We start from the raw sequence: 14,059 nt of genomic DNA, 5'->3' as shown, positions 1-14,059 counted from the left end.
TACAATATTCTATACTGTAATACTCATTTATTTCATCTGTCAGTTCTTATGATTATTGAAAAATACAAACATTTTATAAAATTTCTTACAAGAGCATAATTATTCTCATGGAGAAATAAGTTCTCAACTTATTTCTCTATGATTACATCAATCTGATGTTCCAGGTATATTTACCGTATGTTATTCAAAATGGCTGCGGCATTCAAAATATTTTATTTCCATAGACTAGAGTATGTACATCAAGGGTAGATTAAGTAGAGATTTTACAACACTACAGCACTTTTAACCAAGTATGCATCGGTTTTATTTTAATCACAACAGACTACTCACTTAGTTCGCGGTGAGTTTCTCAATGATCATGGTGTGGTACTCTAGGTTGGTAATCAATATATATAAATTCCTTATCTGTTTTTACAAGATTCAATATCTTTGAAAATTCATTTGAACATCTACATTTTCTTACTGTAGAGAATATTGTACTCCTCTGCATGGGTTGATCCAAACGATTTAGAAGGTGTTAGGAATTGCCAGCACTATCAGTTGAATAAAACCTGTGGGATGTGGATGCTAGGCTCTCATAGGATGTGGATTCTAGGCTTTGAGTGTTGTGAGTTACCAGGCCCAGAACTATCAAATGACTCAAACTCATAGAATGTGGATGCTAGGCTCTCATAGGATGTGGATTCTAGGCTTTGAGTGTTGTGAGTTACCAGGCCCAGAACTATCAAATGATTCAAACTCATAGGATGTGGATGCCAGGCCAGGGAACCATTTGTTGACTCAACCTTTGTGATATGGAGCAGCAGCAACCTAAATCCATTTTCCATCCAGACAGCCTACTCCTTGTGGATCTGCTAGTACCCATCAATGCATATCTAATTGATATATCTTCAATGGATACCACTGACTTAAAATCTTCGGTCACATTAGAAAACAGGGCGTTGGCTTCCTCAATAAGATGGTCTGTGGTTAACACAACAAATGCATTCAACCTAATTGTGGATCTGCTAGTACCCATCAATGCTGCATCTACTTGATATCTCTATAGCATGTTGTTCATTTAGTGACAGCAGTTCATCAGCTATCATTGACGATTTCTTGCATGTCCTTTAAACTCAGCTCACTCGTGATATCAAGAGCGTGTTTCATTGCGTGAATATTCACCAGTAATTTTGTAATAGTTTTGATATAACCTTTGCTTTTCCGTTTGTCTAGATCGGAACTTGCGAAGGATCCCTTGTAACAAGTGTCGGCAGCGTGGGACAGATAACGACAGAATGGCTCCAATTGACGAATGGTGCTGTCGCCCTCTAGATTTTTGAACCAGTCTTTAGGAAATGTAGACACAATCTTAAAACAGAGAAAACCATTAATATGAATTTTTTCATTTTACGACTAGACTAGAATCGTGTTTATTTCCTGTTTTTGTAATGTTGATTCGATTGGAAAGCATAAAGCTCTGTCTAGTTTGACAAAAAAAGTGTGATGTGCCAAATATGGTAGTGATATGCTCAAATATGGTAGTGATTTGCTCAAATATGGTGGTGATATGCTCAAATATGGTAGTGATATGACATCATCATGTCTATATATGGGCATAAGAACAAGAGCACAAACCTGTTGGCATTTATTGATACTGTCCTCATTCACGTCTGAGTTTTGTAAAGATAGAAGTAGATAACGATTCAGTAAGCCATCTACTGCTATATCCAGTAACGTGTCTTGGACTATGATGCCTTGCCAGTTCAACATGTTACCAAGAAGCTGCAATAGAAAGACATTTATACAGTTTTTATTTATTTATTTTTTACTATTTGTATACAGTTTATATAGTTTTTATTTTTAGTTTATGATTATGATTTAGTTCATGCGTGTGCCTATTATTACACTCTTTCTCCTGGTTTGTTTGTTTTTGTAATATTGATTTTTTTTACAAAACTTGTAATTAAAATCAGATTATGAGAGTAAATTTTACAAAGCTTACCTTAACACATGACCAGAACTGTCTTTGTAAAAAGTTGAATGCACCAGAAGACTTGTTTTCAAGGACACTACAATTAAGAATTATTATTAAATTATACATCAACACTTTGAGAGAAGACACATAAATTTAATTTGAAAAATGAAGTTGAATGATTAAGGCTTGGTTCCAACTAGTACACAAGGCAAAGAGTATTTAAACTGTTGTTTATCATTGGTCAACTCGCTTGCATCGCACTTACATCATTGCGTTGCGTCATAGTGGGAACCAAGCTTAGATAGAACATTACAGCTATTACCGATTATGCATAAAGCTCTGTCTACACTATCAAACTTTATGTGACAAAAAAATGTGATGTGCTCAAATATGGTAGTGATATGCTTAAATATGGTAGTGATATGACATCATCATGTCCATATATGGGTACATCACATTTTTTTGTTACAAAAAGTTTGATAGTGTAGACAGAGCTTTACAGAAGAGTAGGGTGGGACACACCCACCTTCTAATTTGAATACAGCATTCACCCAAATTAAAATATGCAAGTTAAAACTAACCTCTTTGGAAACAGAGGCATATAGACATCGTCATCTAGTGTCTTTCTCATGCGTACCACTACGGCTGTTAGCAATGTTTGCGTGTTCTTGTTCTCAGTAGACACTGTAGGATAGTCCTCCGACAGTTTATGCACCATGGTAACAAGACGATGTGTCTGAGATGTGGACATGGGATCCCATACATTCTCAACCAGACCTGCAAAAAGGTGTAAATTGATTAAAGTGCTACTCGTTTTTGATTGATCACTTTATTTCAGAATAAAAATTCTACATTTATACAACAAACAATACAAAATGGAAAATCACACTAAAATAGGATTTTCTCCGATTTAGTGAAGAGATTTGAAGATCGTAACGGATATGATTTTAGAAATGTGCGCTATATATAAAAGTTAACATAAAAGTTAACAGTTATCCCCCTAAGAATGCTAAAACTAACTCATCTAAAATACTTACCACATAATTTTGGTATAACAAACTTGTCTACAATGTTAGGTATAAGTTCAAGATCAGCATCGTCTCGGTCACACACATCAACATTTTGACAACCAAAGAATAATAAGTCATCATGCCACCTATACTCTTCTAAATCTTTATTATTTAGCTACAAAAAAAAGAGGATTTCATTGTCTCAATGATAACCATTCACAGAAATTCCACTCAACCTAATACAAGATGTGTTTTATTATTCAAGAGGGGCTCATATGCTATGCCTTTATTCAAGAGCCTGATTTGGTCAGAAGTAAGTAAATAAGTGAACCAAATGAATAGATTCTCTTACCTCCAAGGGATTCCAGCTTATCAGTTGTAGTTTAACAAACGGTGAAAATAATTTAGGTAAACAAAGACTGATATACGCATCATGATATGATTCTGATTGGTCGAATTTCCAGGATTGGAATCGTTCTTCGATGGACACCACCGACTTAAAATCTTCGGTCACGTCAGAAAACAGGGCGTTGGCTTCCTCAATAAGACGATCTATAGTTAAGCACAAAAAAGGTAAGTTTATAATTTGCTCTTATTTATAATTAACTTTTGTAGGATTCTAACACACAGGTTATCTACTCAATACCTAAATAATTATCAAAATATAGCAATATATAATGTACTAACTAGTGTGTAATTTAAATCAAACCAATTTGAAGATCAAAGCAACAAACCAACCAATTGGCAAGAAATAAGGCCAAAAAATGTTGTCAGACCCTAATCTCAGTAGTAGTCAATTGTTAAACAATTGTTAAGAACTTTAAAACCTCATCACCTTATTAATATACTACTGATATTAACTTACTTTTATCAGCAATAAATTTACTCTTGTTAGTTTCCATGATCTCGTCATCAGATGACATTCCTTCATAGTGCATTATTCCTCCTGTTTCACTTTCCCTCGCTCTTCGTCGTCTTGCTCTAGAAATAAAAACAAGTATCAATGCTAACATAAAATTATTACAGTAGATGTGAATGTTTGGAAAGGACAAGCAAAGTAGAATACCTTATCAAACTTTATGTGTTAAAAAAATGTGATGTGACCATATATGGACATGATGTCACTACCATATTTGGGCATATAACTACCATAATATGTGCACATCACACACTTTTTTTGTCAAACTAGTTTGATAGTGTAAACAGAGCTTAAAGTTGGTTCTTCTAACAGGTGGAAAATACACAGTCTTATTTTATTATTAAAATAGTGCACAAATTGAATAAAAATGAACAATAAGTGAGAAATGAATAATACCTTCTTGCTTCTCTTTCTGCTATCCTTCGTTGCATTGATTCTTCATCTTTATTCTTCTTCTTTCCTTTAATCCCTAGATTAGGCGCAGAGGCAGCTTTACTAGAGATAAACTCTGAAGCTTGATCCTTGATGTCAGTTTGTCTGCGTGTCACTAGTAACTGAGCTCGTTGCTTTAGCAGTACATTCATTGTTAGATCCAAACCAGTAATTATTGGAACCTGTGTATGATTGAATATATGAAATCAGTTAGTTGCAGATTAGATTCATTAATACAATATTCATTAACTAAATTAAATTTACAAATCAATAATACTGAAAAATATAACAAAAAAGCTAAACTGTAACCTAAGTCTGAAATAAACTATACAGCACTATTAAAACATAATTGGTTTGTTAGTGAACACTAAAAGATTTCAAAGAATCTTTTGCAGATAAATAATGAACCACCTACTGTAGATAAGGTGTGTCAGATAAAATAATAATATTTAGCCATTGGTGATAGAATTAGCAAAGACAAATCCCGTTCTTATTGCTTTTCCGGTATTGAAGAGCAAGTTATTATTGTGAATACACTAGGGCTAAACCTAGAACCACAAATAAATAAAACCTCCTTTAGATAAATAATATTTGACCATTGATGAAACTACAAATCAAAAGTCTTTCTGGTATTGAAGGATGTACATCGTAATGTATCAGCTCCCAACTACATTTAATGTTAAGACCCACCTTTTCATTGAGGCATTCAATCAAGTCACTGACATACCCCCTCATCTCCTGGAAAAACGAATATTGTTCTGAAGCAACTTTTGTTGATTCCTTGAGTCTTTCTGAATTGTTTCGAGATGATTCAAGTTGATCGTTTAGTTTGTCATCTTCTCTCTCATGAGACCTGTAAACCTCATCAACAGATTCATACCTGAAACGATTACAAAATATTGTCACATTGTTCTTTCAAAAATATTGTCACATACAGTATCATGTTCTTGTCAAAAATATTGTCACATACAGTATCATGTTCCTTTCAAAAATACTGTCACATACAGTATCATGTTCCTGTCAAAAATATTGTCACATACAGTATCATGTTCCTTTCAAAAATATTGTCACATACAGTATCATGTTCCTGTCAAAAATATTGTCACATAATAATTATGTTCCAGTCAAAAATATTACCATACAACATGTCAAAATACTATATACACTGTAGTTCATGACAGACTTGTCCAAAACATTTGTGAATGCAAATAATGAATAATTAGAGGTAAAATAGTAACTCAACACATTACATCATGAATCAGTGGTAAAATAGTACTGTCAAACTTATGAATACTGACCTGTCAGTGATAGTCTTCTTTAACGTATCCAATGACACGACAGGAATGTGCATCGGTAAGAGCGCCATCGGTGGGGGCGGGGCTTCATCACTATATTCCAATACACCATAGTCCTCAGAATATGTCACAGGGGCCAGATATGGTGCTTCAGTAGGGTAATAATAAGCAGCTTGTGATGTACTCTGTTCAACCTGGCCCTACATGTAACATAATAAAGATATTAGTGTGCATTTTAACACAGTGAGTGCTCCATTATAAATTGAGATAGTAAAATACGGTACTTCACAAATATATGAGGTATTAGTATGGATTAAACAAGACTGCTTTTGTCATTGTTATTTGTAGAGTCGGTATTATGTGTATTGCTTGAAATTTGATACAGGTATTGATTAGAGCATGTTGTATGTTAGGAGCAGCATGGTAGGGAGATATGGATATAAATCAATTTTTGAAAGGGGGGGCGGGTGTGGTAGGTATTGGTGGAGAAGCATCACTTGCTTCCTGAAGGACTCTTATCAAACATCAATGAAAGCATGATTTGATCCTTTTTTTGTAGAAAACAAAATCTCCTGTAAAAATGCTGGCTACAAGCTTGGTTAAGACACGTTTCTTTACATAACTCTACTCTGTATGTTGTTGCTGTATTATGGTGAGTAGTTAGTAGCATACTTGTCAAGGGTGAATTTACCTGAGGTGCATTTGTATTAATACCTTTCCTAATTTGCTCTTCCTCAAACAAATCCATCTCACGTTTATCATGGTTATCAGATGCAAACTGATCTGGAAATCACAATACAAGATTAATATTTACAAATACTGAAAAAAACTATTGAGCTTTAAGATGAGTTGGGTAGTTATTACTTGGTGTAGTGATGCCTGGTATCGTATATTAAACTAATACCCTTTTCACATCTGCATAAATTGTTACAACTTGTAAAAACTTGTAGCCAGGCTTGATCTACCGATTTATTACATGTTTTCACACACGCATACATGAACCATGTGAAATCTCGGAGGGAAAGCATAGTTGCGCGGTATTTGATTACTATGGTTGGTCAGTTTAATACCAGGGCAATACAGGCACATGCAGTAAGAACTCGGAACATCTCCGAACAAAAACAGGCCTCTCATCAGTGTGGGATCCCTGTGAGATCTCGGGAGATTTTCCACAAAATTGTATTCACACTATGCAAACCTGGTAACAACTTGTTACAAGTTGTTAAAATTAGCAGATCTGAAAAGGGCACAAGTGATAGTGGCATATTAGTCAGTGTCTTATATTCAACACAGTAACTTACTTATATCAATAGATTCAATGATCCTTTCGCGATTGGTTTTATGACGGACCGAGAAGCCCATCCTCTTATCATCGTCATCCTCATCACTGTTATCATTATCATCATCTCTGATCAGACGCGAATCGTTGGTTGCGTACGTTTGAGTGTCATCTATCGCTATGTAATCTTGCTGACCCATCTCTCGCGCCATTTGTCGTTTCTTTCGAGCCATGTGAATCAAGTTTGCATCTGGTATTGAACCTGAGGTTAATGAGAAGAAATAGAATGTAATGAGAATTAAAAAGAAGTTTTTTTAAGTGAAAACAGTAACTAGAAATGTCACTAAGTATGTACTGTAGTTGCCTTGTACTTTTAAAGTCTAAATATATCTACCTGTTGTTAAGTTTCTAAATTTGCCAGCAATTTCATTTTTATCATCCTCTTCTTCAGCCATTGCCTCTGCTACCTTACCACTCAGAATTATGTTTTCCTTCTTGAGGGATGCCAACTTCTCTTTTGTGTATTGACCTATAAAAAAGATATTTTTAAATAAAAAAGATAAATGTTTAAAATTAATCACAAATAATCACAGCTTACATATGGTACACTCAAGTATTTTACTGTCTCATAGGTGGTACATATTACAACTAAATATCTATTTTTATGGTGTCCAGATCATAAGGACCAGGATCTAATTTAATATTTTGTTGTCACCAACCCCCCCCCCCCCCCCCCCTGGTGTATGTAATCAATCAATACTTACCTGTAGTAGCTAATTGTGTGTTACTGGGACTAGGATCATTTTTAGGTTGCTTCTTATCCAATTCTTTCAGTTCTTTTTGACGATCTTTTGCCTTTTTTGCCATCTTCTTGCTGTGACTAGACTTTTTCACTTTGAAAACTTCGGCTAAGCAAAAGAAAAACATACATCATCATCATCTATTCATATCATATAAATTCATTCATAATCATATAGCCTCTACTCTAGGCTAGCCCTACTAGACGAGCGATTGCTTTTTTAAAATATTATTAGTAGGCCTATACTATTATTAAGTCTGTCTGGTAATGATTCGAATACATATTGGATTTTTTGCCAACGCCCAACCCCCTCTACTTAGCCATTAAGTTAATCAAAATATACTATCATAAGCTAGGCCTAGTCCGAAGTTGGTACGTACCGCCGCTCTCGTCTTCTTCATCGCCGAAGCTGAGTCCTATTCCTAGGCCTACACCACCTGCTGCAGACTTCGTGTCTGCATCCTTCAGTTTGTCTTTCTTTTTCTTCCTCTTCTCATTTTTTTCTTTCGCATTTTTTAGTATTTCCGTATGGTAATTTTCTTCTAAAAATGGAATTTCAGTAGGCTGAGATTCTTCGTCACTTTGGACATCTCGTTTTCGAATGTTTCGATTTCGTTTTTTAAACTTCACGGCCGCTAAATCGTCTTCCATCTTGAAAATTGAGGGAGCGTGTATTATTAGCTGTCGCTCGAGTATATCCGCCACCAAGAGTTCGAGCACGATTGTGATTGTATAAAGGCTCAGAAGGGACACTCGCTTCAATATGAGTAAATTACAAAATTACCTATTCAAAGTTTTATTTTATTCATCTTTCATCGTTTTGGAGACAATAAATCTAGTTTAAATAATGCAAGTTTATGTTTTATATGCCATACGAATTACAGTTTAGGACCATACATTAATGTTTATAACACACTTTGATCTATTTCGCGCAATACATGATGCACTTTTTAAAATATTTATAAGGGTATTTTTTACTGTATAGGCCTAAATTATGCATAAAGAAATAGTATTAATAGGCCCTCATCCATTATTGTTTTGCTTTATGGCACATAATTAAGTTTTAGGTGATCATGGCATGTTTATAACCTATTGTAACTCTTCCACATGTGTACTTTTAAAATAGGCTATTACTGTATATTCTGTTTGTTGACCTAATAAAAATATATTAGACATATGTATACCATGAAACTATCATTTATATCATGTTTAGATCATGCTTTAAAGATGATTCTTTGTAGGTCAAATGCTATAAAGTTATATTACTATAAAACCAATGTATGGCACAACGATAAATTACGATAACTTTTAGATTATAACTTAATTTGAATTCTATTCCCAAACAATGTAATGTGTACTTAGTGAATTCATAAGACAAATTCCATGATACAGCATCTCGATGTGTTTCACATCGTCATACCCGAGACATTATTGCCCCACATAGTTATTTTTGACCGATTGATAGACGTGATGAAGAAATATTGTATAAAAAGAACTAAAATTCATCCGTCCACACATAATGTGTAAAGTGTTTGTATTTAAAAAAATGAATATTAAAATAACTTTGAACATGTTTTAAACTAAAATTCTTTGTCGGTCTTCTATAATAAAAGCCATACATATCCGGGCTGTTGCGCACGTACAATCGACATTATATTATATGATAAATATGCGAAGGACGATTTTTAGATCAGTGGGACTACACAACAAAACAGGACTTAAGTTCGATTCACACTTAACCATTTTTAACAGATTAACACTAAAAAAGAGTAAGTGAAGCATTTAAAAACGACGTTACAACTATTCATTTTATAACAGAGCTTTCACTTACGCAGGGGCGCATATAAACAGATTTCACTGCATTTAAGACCTACCCTATGTAGGCCTCGCTACCACCTGATAGGCCTAACGTAATATTGCAGCATTGACAAACGAAAGTAACTCGATCTCATATCATGTGAAGATATTAAATATTGAAGCAAACGCGGAGCTGCAAAACAACATAAAAGGTAGGTGTGTCTTCTTCCGGGTTGATAATAATAACAACACATAACAATACACGTCAGTCAGGTAAACGATTGACACTAAGGCAGGGAGTTGACAGCTCCATGGTTCAGGCTTGGGTACCGTGATCTTGGGTAACCAATTACATTGACTAAAGTATAATAGTATCTTGATTGTGATTGTGTAATGGGTTTAATAACAGGCCCATCGATATATTGTTGTTAACTTAACTTGTACTGTATTCATATGCCAGAGTCTCTAACTTGTTGGCATTAAGGTATTTCTTCCTTACAGTATTTGCATTTGTCTGGATTTCACACTATCGAATCGCCCACCCGTGTCGTGTGAACAGGTGACAATTACAACCCCTGGTCATCTATTGTATATAGGCCTAATACATTGATACTATCATCGATACGTGACCATCAATCATTCTACCATGTCTACTAAATCAAACATTTAATATTTACATTACAAACATGCATTTATGCACAGTAATATTATTTGTTATAGATATATAATTACACACGATTTAGGATTACGACAGAAGGTTTGAAATCGATTTGCTATTCCTATTGAATAACACACTGCGTTGCACACTGTATAAGAATACAATTGCATTTCTAATTTGCTATCAATAAAACAACTATGGAGCTGATGACGTAGGTACTTCTTACAATATATTAGCAGTCATAACTTAATTGATTGTAAAGCTTGCACGCAACGCAAGGATAATCTAGCCGTCAGGCTCCCTAAAGCGTGGTTCTCACTAGGACGCAAAGCAAGGACGTAAACGCAACGCAAGGTGTTGACCAATGACAGGCGACAGTTCAAATCCATCGCTTGTCATTGGTTAACTCACTTACGTTGCGTTACGTCCTTGTGTTGCGTCTTTCGTGGGAACCAAGCATATGCAGGTAAATTTCAACGCAAAATAGGGCAACGCACTTAATTTGTTTCAAAATCGTAGACCCGCCACTGACCTAACTTTCATCCAATCATCTATATTCATTTCTATATTACATGACCTAATTCTTTTTACAGAACTGGCTAGATAATATCATTTAAAAACTTTAAACTGATAGAAATAGGAAGATGAAGATAACAGTAGTTGGTTCAACTGGTCAGACTGGTTACCATGTAGTTCGACTGGCACTTAAAGCTGGACATGAAGTGCAAGCACTCTTACGTAATCCAGCTAAGATGCCACTTAAGCACCAACGGTTAACGGTAAGCAGAACCCAATCCTCCCTGCTCTCTCCCTTTGAGAACAAAAAAGAAAGAAAATTACAAAAACCACGTTGAAAACAATCCTGAAAATGTTGAGAAATTAAAATGCAATCGTCGTCAGCAGACTAACTGGCCGACCGACGAAGTCATTCATGCTGAACGAAATAAAAATTCCGAGATTCTGTATCTGTCTATTGTAGTCTGAAAGCCTACTGTGAATGTTTAAATTATGTATGGCACGCCTACGTATGGAATGCAACAAAGGCATTAATATTGTAAAAAAACTCACCTAAACATTAAATACCGTACATTTTCTTCTGTAGGTTATTAAAGGCAACGTTCTATCGGAAACCTTTTTAGCGACAAACTTTGCTGATCAAGATTTGGTTATTTCGTGTCTGAACACACATCCTGGACTGTGCGTCAAGATAACGCTATACACAGATTCTATTGAAATTATAACCGGTGCTATGAGGCAAGCTGGAGTGAAGCGGCTAATTACGATGACGTCATGGTGTACTGGAAGTAGGTTTATAACAATATACATACTATGAAATAATTTTTGGGTGCCGAAAAAATATCAAAATATGTTTTGGACGTTCGTGAGAATACAGTAGTATCAGAGGTATAACTTTTATGGGGGAACAAACAATGTACAAGCAAAAAATGGCATAATTTTGTATCAAACTATCAAACTTTACGTGACATATCACTACCATATTTGGACAAATCATTCACACTGTTTTTTCAAACTAGTTTTATAGTGTACACAGAGCTTTCCATTTGATATTATTTAACCTGCAGGTGACCCGAAAGATCCAGGTCCATTCCTCATGGAGTATATTTTGAAGCCTCTCTTCATGAAGATAATTCTGGAGAATATGACGTGTATGGAAGAGTACCTGATGAAGGAATGTCATGACATCATCTACACAATTGTCAGACCACCAAGAGTTGTCAAGGATCGTACATCTGGTAATCTTCTTTCTCTTGAGCCCATATCGTCCCACTCTGCTAGACGGGCCTCTCCCAACTTGTCATGAGAAAAAAATCTTTGCGTCTGATTTGAACATAGGTATCTTGGCTAAGTTACAACTCCACTACTGGCGGACTGTTGAAAGACATTTCCACTAGAGTAGACAGATGTTTATATGAAGAAACTGTGTTTTCAGCGGCTAACAATACACTTCTTTGTTTTTTTATTTAGGTAAAGAGTTGATATCCCAGGAAAGATTCCACGTGAAAGAAGCATGTAGTACGATTCCAAACGTTGATGTGGCCAAGTTTATGGTGGCTTGCGCTGAAACGTCAACGTGGGAATCAAAAGCTGTCGCCATTGGCGTACCTTGGAAAATTGTAAGTTCAAGATTTACTATACTGATCAACACCGTTATAATGTCTTTCAAATTATCATATCATGCCTTCTCATTGGGAGAATATAAAACTTGTAGTAGTACTCTTATTTTCTCTGTGTAGCTTTCCTGTCGTGGGCACGTCACTCTCTACATGACCACATTCTAGCAACTAGATTTTTTGTTTCTTCACAGATTTGAAGTCAATCAAGACAACTATAATTGACATAAAAACAAACAAGACACACCTTGCTTCCAATGTACAGAACGAAAATAGGAAAATATGTGGTTATCGATGTAGAAATGTGAACTAAAATATAAGATGAATACATGATAAAAACAAATATATTATTTTTATATAAAACATTTATACAATGTAGTGTCTACAGTTAAAATAATGTCAAAACATTTCGAAAATAATCGTCAGCCATCAAATACTATAATGAGGGGAAATGCAACAAATCAATTTTCTACTTGTGGACTGTATCAGGGCCTAAATGTCACTGGACTGTAGAGTATTAAAAGGATCGCAAAAAGTACCTCTGTTCTGTACTGTATAATTCATTTTCAGGAAAAGGAAAATAAAAGTCATGGATTGATTCAAACATAAAGAGTTAATAAAATGTTTGTAGGCCTAACATGTTTGGCTATTAGTGTTTATGTGATCATAAATTGTAACAAGCCGCAGGGCTTGGTAAAGATAATGCATCTTCTTCTTGATAATCTCTACTTCTTGTTAACTGTATCAAAATTGATCTTAAATCAAACATAATCTTTTCCAATCTTTTAAATGCTCGATCACTATCAACGAGGGCGTGTTTTAATTCTTGATGGATGTCCAGAAGTGCATTCTCGAGGCCCTCTATCGAGCAATTCTCAAACTCACACTCAACAGTCTCAATGATTCTGTTGAGGTAGCCAGTTGACATTCTGTTCAATTCTAATGATCCTTTGGCATAATCTAGTAGAGAAGCCATATTTTCTGACACATCGTCAACTAAATTTCCACCGGTAGCAACAGGGGAGTTAGGTCTATCTCCCGCTCTCACATCTACTGGAGAAGTTGATCCTTCGTGTGAGTAGGTTTTGCAATTGAAGTTTTGACGCTTATCTGCATGGTGAAGCTGGTGTCCTGATGACTAAAATGTAGACAAACAAATAAAACCCAATTAACATGACTAAGTTTATGTTAGTTCAGCTTCTTTGACTAAGCCGCACCTATGTACTAGCCTAGGTATTAGGGCCTTAGACCTTCTGTTCTTGATGTCGAGAATGTCTACTTTTACAGCTTATTACACTCAGATATAGTAACAAAATATCATTAGGCCGGGCCTAGGGCCTAGGACCTACTTTAGTTTTAAGAAGAATTTTCATATGACTTATACAAATATAAGGCTACCGTAGTGAGTCTTTCTTGAATAACTAGTCTAGTATTGTCAACTAACCTGTAGTTCATTTGCCATTTTATATGCACTTGATCATAAAATTAATTCCGAAAACTATGCATCCGATAGTTGAAGGCTAGGCTAGACCTGAACGTGGTGTTAAAAACGTGCGAAAAATAATGATTTGAATTCTTAAAATTGCGCGCGCGTCATAATTCTATTCATGGGCGCGTATACTATTGAGATGATGATGATGATGATGATAGAAATTGCATGCTATGCACATTTACGATATAATTATTAAAAGTTAAAACAAAAGATTATAAAACAAGTCTTTATATCATCTTGCCTTGGTGGATATGGTCAAAGTTAACAACGAAAACAATTACATTTTATA

The 14,059-nt window shown here is 35.1% G+C and overlaps 3 protein-coding genes across 6 annotated transcripts; 1 reads left to right on the top strand and 2 right to left on the bottom strand.

Annotated features, from left to right (window-relative positions):
• Nucleotides 1-821: 821 nt before the first annotated feature.
• On the bottom strand, nucleotides 822-8,408 carry LOC144847887 (PAX3- and PAX7-binding protein 1-like). The gene is made up of 15 exons (XM_078704453.1): nucleotides 8,072-8,408; nucleotides 7,657-7,800; nucleotides 7,287-7,421; nucleotides 6,915-7,154; nucleotides 6,305-6,396; nucleotides 5,617-5,813; nucleotides 5,009-5,198; nucleotides 4,283-4,500; nucleotides 3,833-3,948; nucleotides 3,320-3,519; nucleotides 2,995-3,142; nucleotides 2,539-2,734; nucleotides 1,985-2,051; nucleotides 1,618-1,764; nucleotides 822-1,350 (listed from the first exon to the last, which is right to left on the bottom strand). The coding sequence occupies exons 1-15, from the start codon at nucleotides 8,340-8,342 to the stop codon at nucleotides 1,078-1,080; spliced, it is 2,634 nt and encodes an 877-aa protein (XP_078560579.1). The 5' UTR covers nucleotides 8,343-8,408; the 3' UTR covers nucleotides 822-1,077.
• A 1,044-nt stretch (nucleotides 8,409-9,452) lies between these two features.
• On the top strand, nucleotides 9,453-12,759 carry LOC144847916 (flavin reductase (NADPH)-like). 4 transcript variants are annotated; one of them, XM_078704498.1, is made up of 6 exons: nucleotides 9,453-9,700; nucleotides 10,740-10,925; nucleotides 11,249-11,450; nucleotides 11,730-11,900; nucleotides 12,133-12,297; nucleotides 12,492-12,759. In XM_078704498.1, the coding sequence occupies exons 2-6, from the start codon at nucleotides 10,791-10,793 to the stop codon at nucleotides 12,497-12,499; spliced, it is 681 nt and encodes a 226-aa protein (XP_078560624.1). In that variant the 5' UTR covers nucleotides 9,453-9,700; nucleotides 10,740-10,790; the 3' UTR covers nucleotides 12,500-12,759. The 4 variants fall into 4 exon arrangements, with proteins under 4 accessions (XP_078560624.1, XP_078560627.1, XP_078560626.1 ...); XM_078704501.1 differs by having other exon boundaries at nucleotides 9,456-9,700; nucleotides 12,133-12,281; nucleotides 12,473-12,759; XM_078704500.1 differs by lacking the exon at nucleotides 9,453-9,700 and adding an exon at nucleotides 9,808-9,829.
• A 97-nt stretch (nucleotides 12,760-12,856) lies between these two features.
• Nucleotides 12,857-13,814, bottom strand: LOC144847917 (uncharacterized). Its single transcript, XM_078704502.1, has 2 exons — nucleotides 13,723-13,814; nucleotides 12,857-13,416 (listed from the first exon to the last, which is right to left on the bottom strand). The coding sequence occupies exons 1-2, from the start codon at nucleotides 13,738-13,740 to the stop codon at nucleotides 12,943-12,945; spliced, it is 492 nt and encodes a 163-aa protein (XP_078560628.1). The 5' UTR covers nucleotides 13,741-13,814; the 3' UTR covers nucleotides 12,857-12,942.
• Between the last annotated feature and the right edge of the window lie 245 nt (nucleotides 13,815-14,059).

The sequence above is a fragment of the Antedon bifida genome, chromosome 7 (assembly GCF_963402885.1).
Source record: "Antedon bifida chromosome 7, ecAntBifi1.1, whole genome shotgun sequence".
Classification (NCBI taxonomy): Eukaryota; Metazoa; Echinodermata; class Crinoidea; order Comatulida; family Antedonidae; genus Antedon; species Antedon bifida.
This window is presented reverse-complemented; position numbering and strand designations above follow the sequence as displayed.